Source organism: Mus caroli, chromosome 12 (genome assembly GCF_900094665.2).
Source record: "Mus caroli chromosome 12, CAROLI_EIJ_v1.1, whole genome shotgun sequence".
Lineage (NCBI taxonomy): Eukaryota > Metazoa > Chordata > Mammalia > Rodentia > Muridae > Mus > Mus caroli.
In genome coordinates, this window is record NC_034581.1 from 63,858,234 (window position 1) to 63,871,480 (window position 13,247).

Consider the following 13,247-nt stretch of genomic DNA (forward strand, 5'->3'; position numbering starts at 1 on the left):
AACTCACTTTGTAGACCAGGCTGGCCTCGAACTCAGAAATCCGCCTGCCTCTGCCTCCCGAGTGCTGGGATTAAAGGCGTGCGCCACCACGCCTGGCTCGAGGGAACACGTTTAACATGTTAAGTCTCATCCCAAAATACTTACGCAGAAGAAAAATCTACACAGTAAAGAAACTGAGATATGTACCCAAATAATAAAAACTCTTTCTTTAAAGATTTATTTTCTTGCCTTTTATTTCAACATTCTGGAGCAGATGAAGCCAAATAACTGAAATTTGAGGCTAGCCTCATCTACAGAGTGGGTTCTAGGACAACCAAGGCTATATAAACCCTGTCTTGAACAAAACAAACAGATTTCTATTTATGGATGTGTGTGTATCTATGTGTATATCTACACATGTGAATGTAGGTGCCTACAGAGGCCAAAAGAGGGTGTTGGAGCCCCTAGAGCTAAAATTGCAGGCAACTGTGGGCCCCTGACATGGGTGCTGGGAACTGAACCCTTGACCATTTACAAGAGCAGCAAGTCCCCTTAACCAGTGAGTCCTCTCTCCAGCCATCTAGAGGTTATTTCTGATGAGATGATAGGTTATAAAAACATTTTTAAGTTTGTCTTATTTGTATTTTCTGGGTTTTGCTATGAATTTGTTTGGAAGTTTTTGGGTTTTGTTTTGGGACAGGGTCTCACTGTAGCTGGCCTAGATCTTGTTATGTAGTCAAGCTGGCTTCAAAGTCACAGAGATTCATTCACCCACCTTTGCCTCTTGAGAACTGAGATAAAAAGCATGTGCCACCCATACCCAGCAGTGATCACATTTTAAAATACCTCTCCTTGAATTTTTATACCTGAGGTCGGCAGGGAGTCCTGGGAGGTCTTCGGAGGATGCGAAAGAATCAGTAAGTCCTCAAGAACTGGTTACCTATTTTAAGTATAGAGCTAAACACCTAGCCCTCTTCCTCCTTTTTGAGACAGGATGTAAGTCCTTATCTTTGCCCTTCTTTCTTGGACCACTCACTCCCAAACCCAGGTTTTTGTTCATAGTAAGTTATCCTGTCTTTGGAATTGTTATAGCAGCACAGAAAAGTGAAACACATGATTCAAAGTAAACTATGGGGCTGGGGCCTAGCAGTTTGTGAGCTCCCGAGTCCTATCCTCAGCATAACAAAGCTAAACGGCAAAAGCCGCATGCTCTGTAAGCTTAAAAACGACAGGAATAGTCAGGTGTTAGTGGCACATGCCTTTAATCCCAGCACCAGGGAGACAAAGTTGGTGGATCTCTGTGAGTTCAAGGCCAGCCTGGTCTACAGAGCAAGTTCTAGGAAGCTAGGACTATATAGTGAAACCCTGTCTTGAAAAGACACATACATACATACCTACCCAGGGCTGCATAGTGAGACCTGTCTTGAAAAACTAGATAGACAGACAGACCTACTGACCCACCTACCCTATGGGAACAGTGGTTAAAAATTTCCACTGTCCAAAGGCAATTATTGGTAATTATGTAGTAAATACATCAATACTCCAAAACCAGATTTTTCTCAACTTTGTAAGAAGAAATTTTGTGACTAAACAATTAAAAATCCTGTTAATATATTACTAGAGTTAACTGTGGTTATGTAGTTATTATATAACCCAAGTTAGATTATAACAATTCACAAAATTTCCAGTACTTACTTTTTTACAATGAACTGGAGTGTAACTAGCATGGAAGGAAACAAGTGCAGATGTGTGAGTAGATTATATCTTAAACATATCTGTAGGTGGCTGGCTAGATGGCTCAGCAGTTAAGAGCACCGACTGCTGTGAAGGTCCTGAGTTCAAATCCCAGCAACCACATGGTGGCTCACAACCATCTGTAATGAGATCTGATGCCCTCTTTTGCAGTGTCTGAAGACAGCTACAGTGAACTTACATATAATAAATAAATCTTTAAAAACAAAAACATGTCTGTATTTTTGAGACTGCAGAGAAAATTTTCTATAAAACTTTCTGAAGTGTAACACAGTACCAAATTTTCATAAAATACAATGTGTAGAACATTCTAAGGTTTATCATAAGTTTATTACAATTTAATATACAAAATACATAAGATAAAAATAAGAAAATTCATTTCACGTATTCTCATCGATCTCAAAAGCCCAGAAGTTTGCTGAAATAGAAAAATAAAGCAGTAAATTATTGCTCATTTCTTAATACTCAGTTGTAGTTATGTTTAGAGACAGGTCAATTAATACATTTACATTATTGCAAATTCAAGAGGAAACACTAAGAATGTATCTCGTGGCCAGCTTGTTCCCCTAAAGAGAGATCCTTATTAAAGTAGTCTGATCAAAAAAGGAAGGAGTGCTCCAAGCCAATGCTCAGAAAAACAAGCATGAGAAACGGAAGCTGAGTGTGATGTGTCACATTTCAGAGACTGAGGTAAGACCGCAAGTTCAGGCACGCCTGTGCTACCCTCAGAAATACAAGGGGTGGGAATATAGCCAGTTGGTAAAATTCTTACCTAGTATGTCCAAGTCCCTGAGTTCAATCTGTAGCAGCGTGGGGTGGGGGTTATGCTTTAAAATTACATACTCCAAAAACAAAGTAGTGTAGGAACTGGCGAGGGAGTTTAAAACCCTGATGTTCTTGCAGAGGACCAGAGTTCAGTTCCCAGCATCCACATCAGGCAGCGCACAACAGCCTGTGACCCCAGATCCAGGAGCGCCGACGCCGCTTCTGGCACCACTCTCAACTGCTGGCCATTTTGTTCTAAGACCTTTGGACCCCATCACTAACACCCAGCTTCTCTACTCGGCTGCTAGTTTACTTCTGCTCTGAGAAACAGCCATGTGGAGGACAGGGCTGACCTACTGCTGGGAGAATATGAATACCTCATGTGGTGTCTCTGTGGGAATAAGACTACACAGCCAGCCAGAGAATCCACTGAAAAAAGTCCTTATCAACAGAAACATGGCAACCAAGATCTTTTTTTTTTTTTTTTTTTTTTTTTTTTTTTGGTTTTTCGAGACAGGGTTTCTCTGTATAGCTCTGGCTGTCCTGGAACTCACTTTGTAGACCAGGCTGGCCTCAAACTCAGAAATCCGCCTGCCTCTGCCTCCCGAGTGCTGGGATTAAAGGCGTGCGCCACCACGCCCGGCCAGCAACCAAGATCTTAACATGACTACTGTTATGCCTAACTCATTCCCAGTAAGCCAATGCAGACACACAAGAAAAATTAAAACATAACTACCAAATGTGACTTTCAGCAACATAAAACCAAGAGAAAGTCCCTGCTGTGTTTGGGGGGCATGCTTACCTGTCTTCTACTGTTTTACTGGAAGGGTAAAAAACTTTGAATGCAAATCCACTTCTTGGAAAGGAGCCCTTTGAAGACAAAAATATCCATAAGTGACTATTTGTCTTGTATAAAGTAATCCCTATTTCTAGAATCACACCTGCCTACCTACCCTCCTTCCTTCCTTTACTTTTTCTCAAGAAAGGATTTGACTGTATAGCCTTGGTTGACTTGGAACTAGCTCTGTAGATCAGGCTGGCCTCTGCCTTCCGAGTGCTGGGATTAAAGGTGTGTGGCAGCACAAGTCATGCAGAACCACGTTTCCTAGTTATAACTTAAAACTACAAGATGTGACAATAAAATAGAGCAGACGCTAGAGTATTCTTTACAGAGAAGGTTACTATAGACTGTCACACTCTAGTAACTTTTTAAGTTGACATCTGCCAATAAACGTCACTGGAAAGGCTTTGGCATGGTTCTACTCAGTGTGGAAGCAAGTGGTATTGTAAAATACTAAACATGCATAGAAGACAGACTCCTGTTCAAGGATACTTCCCTGCCATTCCCGTGAACAAGGGCTGACAGAATCCCAGTGCATCCCCCAGTACTACATGTCTATGATGAAGCGCTAAGGTTAGCACAGAGGCTCTGCTTTTCATTCAGACTTCCAGATACTGAAGCAGCCTGAACATTCTAGAGCAGTTTCAAGGTTCTAGATAAAAAAAATCAAATAGTAAGTCACAATGAAATATCCTTCATCACACTTGGATTCTGGACATTTGGGCAGTTTCTACAAGTCACAATTCTCCAAAGATGAGCAACCATAAAGAAACGGTTATAGGACCTGAAAGCAGTTCCCAAAGAGGAATTACACAGTATGTGACTTTACCACTTTGCAAAGGAAAAACACTCGTTTGGTTTTATAGTTTGGTATGCTTGTTACTTACATACTTTATGATTATATCACATACTGAGAGTTTAAAAATCTCTGTATACCAAATTATATCAGTATCTAACTATATATTTGATCGAAACAATGATTCGCTATAAAAATGTTCTATAGGGTGCAAAGAGGTTCAATAGATAAGGAACTTGCTGCTGAGCCACTTTTGGGACCCACAGAAGAGAACTGAGTCTCACTGTGGTATATAGTCCCCCCTCCCCCCCCAAAGAGACAGCTTTTAAAATTAGAGAAAAAGAAAACTGTGTTATCCTCTTGACCGCCCACAACATCCTTACAGGGTTTATGCAGAGGCAATCGGTGTTGGTCACGGTGAACGGGTCATACTTGTCTGCAATGACCAGCAGGTCGGGCACCGGGTATACTCTCAACGCGTAATCATATGCCCAGTAGACGGGGCACACGTAAAGAGGGAGAGGAGCCAGATGTCCCTGAGATAAGATGGTCTTTACGAACTACAACAGAACACAAAACAAAGTAAACCAGTTCATGTGTGAGGGGAGAAAGCCAAGCGAGTAGTGTCACATGGTTGGTTTCCATGACGACCTAGAATATTTACAAGTCAAGGAAGCCTCGAATCACCACCATCAATAAACATTCTCTTAGAATGAAATCACATATTTAAGGGGGGAAAAGTCTGTTTTCATTTACTGTAACACTGCCTCCCCTTTGTCATTATTTTGAGTCAGCTGTATAGTAAACTCTATTAGCTCAGCTAAAAAAAAAAAAGTCACATAGGTGTGGTAGCCTGTACTACCACCAATCAGGGGCTGAGGCAGGAGTATAGCCATCAATTTGAGGACAGCCTGAGATACAGTGTGAGATCTTGTCCCCCCAAAATTTTTTTTAATAACAACTTGATAGTGCTAGACATGATAGTACATGCCTGTTGCCCAGAGAAGGCTAAGACAAGAGATTGTTTGAGCCTATGAATTTGGGCAGCCTGTAAGACCCATCTCTTTAAAAAGATAAAATAAAACAAACAAAAAAACTTCTTTAAAAATTATTTATTGGAGCCGGGTGTGGTGGCGCACGCCTTTAATCCCAGTACTCGGGAGGCAGAGGCAGGCGGATTTCTGAGTTCGAGGTCAGCCTGGTCTACAAAGTGAGTTCTAGCCAGGGCTATACAGAGAAACCCTGTCTCGAAAAACCAAAAAAATATATATATATTTATTGGGGGTTGGTGAGATGGCTCAGCGGGTAAGAACACTGACTGCTCTTCCAAAGGTCCTGAGTTCAAATCCCAGCAACCACATAGTGGCTCATAACCACCTGCAATGAGATCTGACGCCCTCTTCTGGGGTATCTGAAGATAACTACAGTGTACTTATGTATAATAATAAATAAATCTTTGAGCCGGAGGGAGCAGGGACTGAGCGAGCAGAGGTCCTAAAATTCAATTTCCAACACAACCACGTGAAGGCTTACAACCATCTGTACAGCTACAGTGTACTCATATACATAAAATAAATAAATCTTTTTAAAAATTATTTGTTTATTTTATATATGTGTGTACGTTGTTGCTCTCTTCAGACACCCCAGAAGAGGGCATCAGATCTCATTACAGATGGCTGTGAGCCACCATGTGGTCGCTGGGATTTGAACTCAGGACCTCAGGAAAAGCAGTCAGTGCTCTAACCACTGAGCCATCTCTCCAGCCCCTACAAAAAAAAACCTTCTTATAACAAAGAATAAACATGATTTACTTCACTTTCATACATCTGTAACAACTGTAAATTTGGGAACTTAGAACTTACAAGATAAACACTGCATGTCCTCCTGATGTGGACACACCATACAAAATATGTAATAAACATGAGAAATATGAACACCTTATAAAAATTATACACATATTCAGAAAACCTAAGAGTTCTAAGGGAAAATGGGAAGTTTAAACAAAGCCCCTGCTTGCTTGGTCTGGCCTTCAGTTGCTCTCTATGTTTCTAGTAGAAAGCCTCTAGTCCTGATATGGACAAAACTCAATCATACCTTAAACCATAAGGACAATCAAAACAGAAGCACAGTGGAGCTTAACAATGTTCATAACATGGAACATTTAAGGTAATTCAATAAATAAAAAAAAACCCACAAAAACCCCACAAGAGCCAAAGAGATGGCTCAGTGGTTAGGCAAGCATGCTGCTATATCATGAGACCAGAGTTCAGATCCCAGCCCCCCCTTGCTAGGTACATGTGCAGATACATTCACCAAGATATACATATGTTTAAAACAATATATTTTAAAAGCAGACCAAGGGCTGGAGCACTGGCTCAGTGGTAAATATCGCTGTGGCTCTTGGACAGAACCTGTGTTTCATTCCCAGCATCTACATGGAGGCTCACCACTGTCTGCAACTCCAGTCCTAGGAGATCCAATGCTCTCTTCTAACCTCTGCACGTTAGAGTCCATACATACGTGCAGGTAAGATACCCATATACACAAATTAATGAAATAAATAAAAGACAAAAGGTAGTTTATCAAGTCTACTTACATGAGTAGGAATATCCAAACTGCTGCTAGGAAAACGGACGCAGTTTCTACACATTTTATTCACTAAGTCTTCACGGAAGATAATTATTTCTTGTGTACAATACTGAATTCTGCAACGAAACAGGGGTTGAATATCTGACCTCCTCAGGAAAAAAAAATTAGATAATTTTAAAGGCGAAGTCTTGAGGCTGAAGAGAGCACTGACTGCTCTTCCTAAGATCCTGAGTTCAAATCCCAGCAACCACACAGTGGCTCACAACCATCTGTAATGAAATTGGATGCCCTCTTCTGGTGTGTCTGAGAACAGCTATAGAGTACTTAAAATCTTTCAAAAAAAAAAAAATCAATCAACATAAATAAATAAGGTGCCTTACCAAGGCACCCCCACTGGACTTGTCAATGGTCACTGCAGCAGATTCAACCAGTCGATCTTATCTGTTCCCCAATCTAGTTTTCTTTACTGAATTCTCTTCCCCATCCCACTCCTACTCTCTCCCTCACCCCCAACTCTCCCTCTGTCTCTGTCTGTCTCTGTCTGTCTGTCTCTGTATAAGTATGCACGTGCACAGTGCTAGGATTTGAAGCCCTTTACATTTTTTTCATTAGATATTTTCTTTATTTACATTTCAAATGTTATCCCCTTTCCTCGTCCCTCCCTCCCTCCCCCCACCCCCNCCCCCACCCCCGCAGGCACAATGCAGGACCTAAGACTGGATCATGCCTTGCATGCTTGGGGCACAGAGATTGGTGTGAGGGAAGCAACGAGGGAGAGGAAATCAAAGCAGTACCAGGGCACACCATGCAGGCAGGACATGACTATCACTGCCAGGATTGGGCTGTTAACAACAGCACTAGGGACCCCACCTTTCAAGACAGAAGTGACATGATATGCTTTCTTGTGTAAAGAACAGACTCGGGGTGGGGTGGGGGATGGGGGATATTGGGAGGAGAGGGGTTAGAAGCCAGAGACCAGCAGCTAGAGGCTGCTAATTCAGACTAGAGTAGACCTCAGGTCATAGTCGTGAAAGGCAACCGGATTCAGCTGTGTGTAGGGGAAACCTCTATGGTCATGGCCTGAGCAACTGCAAAGACAAGGGTGCCATGAAATGAGATGGGGTTGGTCCCAGGACAGGTGAGCGTGGAGCTCGGGTAGGATCCGAGTGCTCACAGATCTACAGGGCATCCGGAGAGAAAAGACACTGGACATCTGGACCCACAAGGATGGGATTCCTGAGGAAGCTGGAGATACCACTGCCAACACAAAGACCACAGAGTCACTGTTGGTTAAGTATCTGAATATAGTTAAATAGCTTTCAAAGCGTGAGGAATCTAAAATCAAATTTACTTTTTAGATCTACTCTTAGCAGCCAAATTTCAGAAATATATTAGAGTAAATTTTAAATGAACAGAAGTTTAACACAAAATGCTGTTTTTGAGTGACTTACCTGCAAGGATTAGTCGTGAAAACTGAAAATGGGACCCTTTGTCTGAATTCCTGTGTGATGCTTTCAGCGAGTGGAGGCCTAGAAAAACAGCAGGACATAGGATGTATTTATAAACTTTACACAATTCTCTTGACTGTCAAAACAAAATGTGAACAAAGCTTACCTTGGTAAAATGGAACCAAATCCAGGATCCTCTGGGCCAGGCACAAACACAAAACGGCTACTGCATAAAATTCAACACCAGCCATTAAACACATTAAACACAGCAACACGCAACACTGCCAGAAGCCAAAACTAAGTCAGTGCCTCCAACCGAATCCCGGGGGTTTCTGTTTGTTTGAGTAGAGGTCTTGCTATGTAGTCTAGGCTAGCCTTAAATCTGCAATTCTCTTGCTTCGGTCTCTGTAGGGCCATGATGCCTAGCTACATGATGCCTAGTTTTGTTTTTTTTTTTAATTTTATGCATTTTAACACATTGCTAAAAAGTCTCCAGTCCAAATCTTTCTATTAATAATAAGTGTGCTGACCACATGCAAGCAAGCACACATGCATGCACACACGCATGCATTCTATCTTTACAGAGGCTCATGAGGCCGATGATCATACCGAAGGTCCACTTCTGGATAAGCGTGTCACCAGAAACTACGGATAAAACTGTCACTCTCCCTTCTACATTTTGTTCCTCTATAGATCCAGAAAGTAGCGAAATACATGATGATGTGAGGATTTCACCCTGGGCTCAACTTGTTCTCATTCATATTCATTCTCTCTCATTATCAGTCTCTCTCTCTCTCTCTCTCTCTCTCTCTCTCTCTCTCTCTCTCCTTTCTAGATTTTATTTATTTGTTTTCTGTATGAGTGCTGTCTGCATGTACACCTGTGTGCCAGAAGAGGGCATCAGATCACACTATAGATGGTTGTGAGCCAGCATGTGGTTGCTGGGATTTGAACTTAGGACCTCTGGATGAGCAACCAGTGCTCTTAACCGCTGAACCATCTCTCCAGGCCATTGACCTTTTCCTTTCTAAAGGCAATCTCTTTAGAATCATAGATATAAGCCTCATGGTTCATTTTTTTTTAAAAAACAAAACTATTTTTACCTTTGGTGGATACTTGGATATTCACATATTATATCTGCCAAAGATTTTAGGGAATCTGAAAATTATAAAAGATATTTAACCTAATTTGTGATGTCCATAAAGTTACAGTTGATTAAATACAACCCTAGATCTTTAATAAAATTAAAATATTATACATAATTTATCAATAGTTCATGTAAATATAGAAACACTCAATTTTTTGTTTTGTTTTGTTTTTTAAGGCAGGGTTTCTCTGTATAGGCCTGGCTGTCCTGCAACTTACTCTGTAGACCAGGCTAGTCGGAAACTCAGAGTTCTGCCTGCCTCTGCCTCCCGAGTGCTGGGATGAAAGCCATGAACCACCACTGCCGGGATTGGAAACACTCTTAGTTAAAAAGATGCTTAATACCTTTCAAAGCCTGGACTTGATTTTTTCCATATGGTGCAGATGAAAAATTACCACACAGAATAAAGCAGGTTGGCGGTGCTGGTGAGTAACCTAGGGAACAAAAAGACATCACTCTGGGAACTGAGAATTTCGTGTTATCTATCTATCTATCTATCTATCTATCTATCTATCTATCTATCTATCTATTTGATTATTTTTGAGACAGGACCACACTATGTAGCCCTATTGAGACTGGAACTCATAGAGATCCACCTGCCTCTGCCTTCCAAGAGATGGGATTAAAGGCAGGTATCAGCATGTCTGGCTGGCTTTAACTGTGAAAGCTTTGGCTTGGCTTTGTTGTCGCTTTAAAAACAAGGTCTTCCTATGTTGCTCAGACTGACCTCTGATCACGGCTCAATAAATCCCCTGTCTCAGGTTCCCATATAACAGGGCCTACAGAGGCACTCCACCACCACCACATGACAAACATCCCTCAGGACAGTTCAAGAAAGAAAACACGTACCAGAAAACATTACATGAAGCTTCTCCAACACTTGCACTTGGTCCAACCAAACGTCAGACACAATCACAAACATGGCGTCCTTGTTCTCATCTTCCAGCTGTCTCAGTTTTGCATTCATCTTCACTGATGTATTAGAAGGCCCTCCAAAAAAATTAATATTTCCATAGTACGCCCTATGTAATTATAACACAGTTATCTCCTATACCATATTCTGTTCATGGAGAAAGTAAAAATATATCAGATATAGCAACCATGCAACAACACAGTATTCCAGAGATGAAACATGTTGCCTGCAAATTATTTAAAACACACACACACATGACACCGTCTATGAAGGACTATTCAGTATGCGTGCTTCAAAAGCTGTCCTCAGAGCATGGCAGCCACTTCCACTTTAATCAGGTCAGCTATGATTAACTCCAAGCGACTGTCAAGAGATCCCTCCACAAGGTCAGGCCTACTGGCAGTCTCCGCAGACCAAGGCGATGGGGCCAGTTAATAAAACCCCACTGTGAGTCAGGTGTGGTGGCGCACGCCTTTAATCACAGCACTGGGGAGGCAGAGGCAGGCGGATTTCTGAGTTCAAGGCCAGCCTGGTCTACAAAGTGAGTTCCAGGATAGCCAGGGCTACACAGAGAAACCCTGTCTCGAAAAAAAAAAACAAAAAAAACCCAAAGAACCCCACTGCTATATGCTATCCTGCCCCAGCTACACAGTCTAGGGAGGCATACAGGAGTGAACCGGCTCATACAGGAGTGAACCAGGACGGAGCAGGAAGTACAGACTCCCTCTATGCTGTTTTGGGCAAGTCTTGTCCATGCTTGGGTGAGACTTTTAAATGATCCAGCAGTCTTGTGGTCACCTCTGATCCCATGAGCTCAATAAAACCATTGTCCCCCCAGGTAGATGTGAGTAGAACTATTCCTTTGCGCTGCCACTGGTGCCCTAGCTGGGGTGAATAGGCCATTTGTTCAAGTCTGCTCAGGAAAGGTTAAAGCAACAGTGTACTTGAGTGCCAGAGCGCCATTTACATCCTCAGTTGTTCCCCTACCAGGCCCCAGGCAGGGGCTTCCTGCAACTCCCCCTGCTGTATGAACAAGAGGGCAGTGTACTACCCTCTACCTCTCTCACCTGGAGCCGAGAATGCCTGGCAGCCCCAGTGTTTCACAGTGTGCCGCAGTGCTGCACATTTACAGAGATCTAGACTCCATAAATGACGAGGCCCTAACATTTACATAGATACATAAATAAATATAGATATATAAAGCACTGGCTCATTAAATTCATTTTTCTTTTTTATGCCTTTATATTCTTTTTTGCTTTTCACTTTAAAACTTGTATTTATGAATGTGTGTGTCTGTGTGTGAACTTATGCCACATTTGAGTATTGGTGTCTGTAAATCTGTGTGCACCTGTGCAGGCCAGAAGAGGGCATCAGATCTGCTAAAGCAAGTGGGTTTCCACTGCTTTTTCTCATCTGACACCTTGTAGTGACTGAGATAAACTATGTTACATTCACTGCTGCCAATCTACAAATTCGTGAGTCGTTGCAATCAAGCGCTTTAATACCTTGTGGTGCTGGAGGGCTCAGTGGGAGGGAATCCAAAGGCATTGGCGTGAAACAGTTGATCTTCAAACCAACCTAAACAAAGCGACCGGGTAACAAGGCATTATGGTCTGCTCAACTATCCATGTTTGAAAAAGCAAATTCATGTTACATAAGGCAATGAATTAAACTACAAAAATCACTGATCATACTGAGCTATTGAACTCCAGAGCCACGGACAGTGCAAATTTTAGAAGGAAAACAGCATTAAACAAGTGTACCCCATCCCAACTAACTCATATTTTAGGGTGGGGTAGGGTGCTTGCCGGGAGGTGGGGGGCAGTTTATAGCACTTGCTGAAGAACAGAGAGAGCAGCTACCAGCTACACAGAAGGGACCTGACTACGCAGATGAAAACCAAGAGTTTTCCAGTTTTATAAATCCACACCGTCAGTGGGCTTCAGGACCCACAGCTTTCTCCACTGTCTAATCTCAAGGTGCTTTCCTCCGCCCTAAACATTTTCTTTTTCTTTTTAAAGATTTATTTTTATTTATATATGAGTACACTGTAGTTGTCTTCAGACACACACCAGAAGAAGGCATCAGATCTCATTACAGACAGTTGTGAGCCACCATGTGTTTGCTTGAAATTGAACTCAGGATCTCGGGAAGAGCAGTCAGTGCTCTTAACCTCTGAGCCATCTCTCCAGTCCTGAACATTTTCTAATAGGCTGTTTCTTACGCGTCACCGTCTCACAAGGTCACATCCTCATGGTGAATTCCCTCTGGGACGACATCGTAAGGTGTCTTCCCCAAGTGGGAACAGTTTTACTGTCAAGCAAGGACATGAAAAGGGCGCCGCGCACGCACCTTCTGCCAGGACGAAGCACGCCTCAGTGTATAAGCCACTGTGGAACTGGTACAGAGCAGCTGAGGAAGAATTCAAGGATATGCTCGGAACACTAATTGGTCAGTAGACGGTCTGAACCCCAAGGGACTTTTAGCTTTGTTGTTTTAAATTTCTCTTAGTGGGCTGTGGATTAGGCTGTGGATTAGGAGGAAGTCTTATTTACTGCAGGGAAAAGTTGACACATGTAGCCAAGGCTGGCCTTAAAACTCCTAAAACTCCTGCCTCTGCTTCCCACGTGCTAGGATTACAAGTGTGCACCACCACGCCTGGCCTTAAAAGGAGACTTAATAATAAACCGCAGTGTTGTGGCTGCCATGTGGGTGCCGGGAACTTAACCCAGATCCTACAGCAGCCAGTGCTCTAAACTGTTGAGCCACCTCTCCAGCCCCATCTCACCACTGTTTTCAGAGACAGAGTCTTGCTATGTAGACAAGACTGACCTTAAACTTAGAGATCTCCCTGCCTCTGCCTCTGCCTCCCGAGTGCTGGGATTCAAAGTGTGCACCCCCATGCCTGGACAGAATTTTGTTTTGTTTTGTTTTGTTTTTCGAGACAGGGTTTCTCTGTGTAGCCATGGCTGTCCTGGAACTCACTCTGTAGACCAGGCTAGCCTCGAACTCAGAAA

General features: G+C 42.6%; 1 protein-coding gene across 1 annotated transcript in view; it reads right to left on the reverse strand.

Moving 5' to 3' along the window:
* Positions 1-2,112: 2,112 nt before the first annotated feature.
* Positions 2,113-13,247, reverse strand: part of Pole2 (DNA polymerase epsilon 2, accessory subunit) — a 26,754-nt gene continuing 15,619 nt past the window's right edge. The window contains 11 exon segments of the mRNA XM_021179493.1: positions 2,113-2,149; positions 3,299-3,366; positions 4,517-4,693; positions 6,730-6,838; positions 8,174-8,251; positions 8,337-8,396; positions 9,274-9,328; positions 9,662-9,751; positions 10,167-10,339; positions 11,736-11,808; positions 12,583-12,674. Of these exon segments, the coding sequence (XP_021035152.1) occupies positions 2,131-2,149; positions 3,299-3,366; positions 4,517-4,693; positions 6,730-6,838; positions 8,174-8,251; positions 8,337-8,396; positions 9,274-9,328; positions 9,662-9,751; positions 10,167-10,339; positions 11,736-11,808; positions 12,583-12,674 (994 nt within the window). The 3' untranslated portion in view covers positions 2,113-2,130.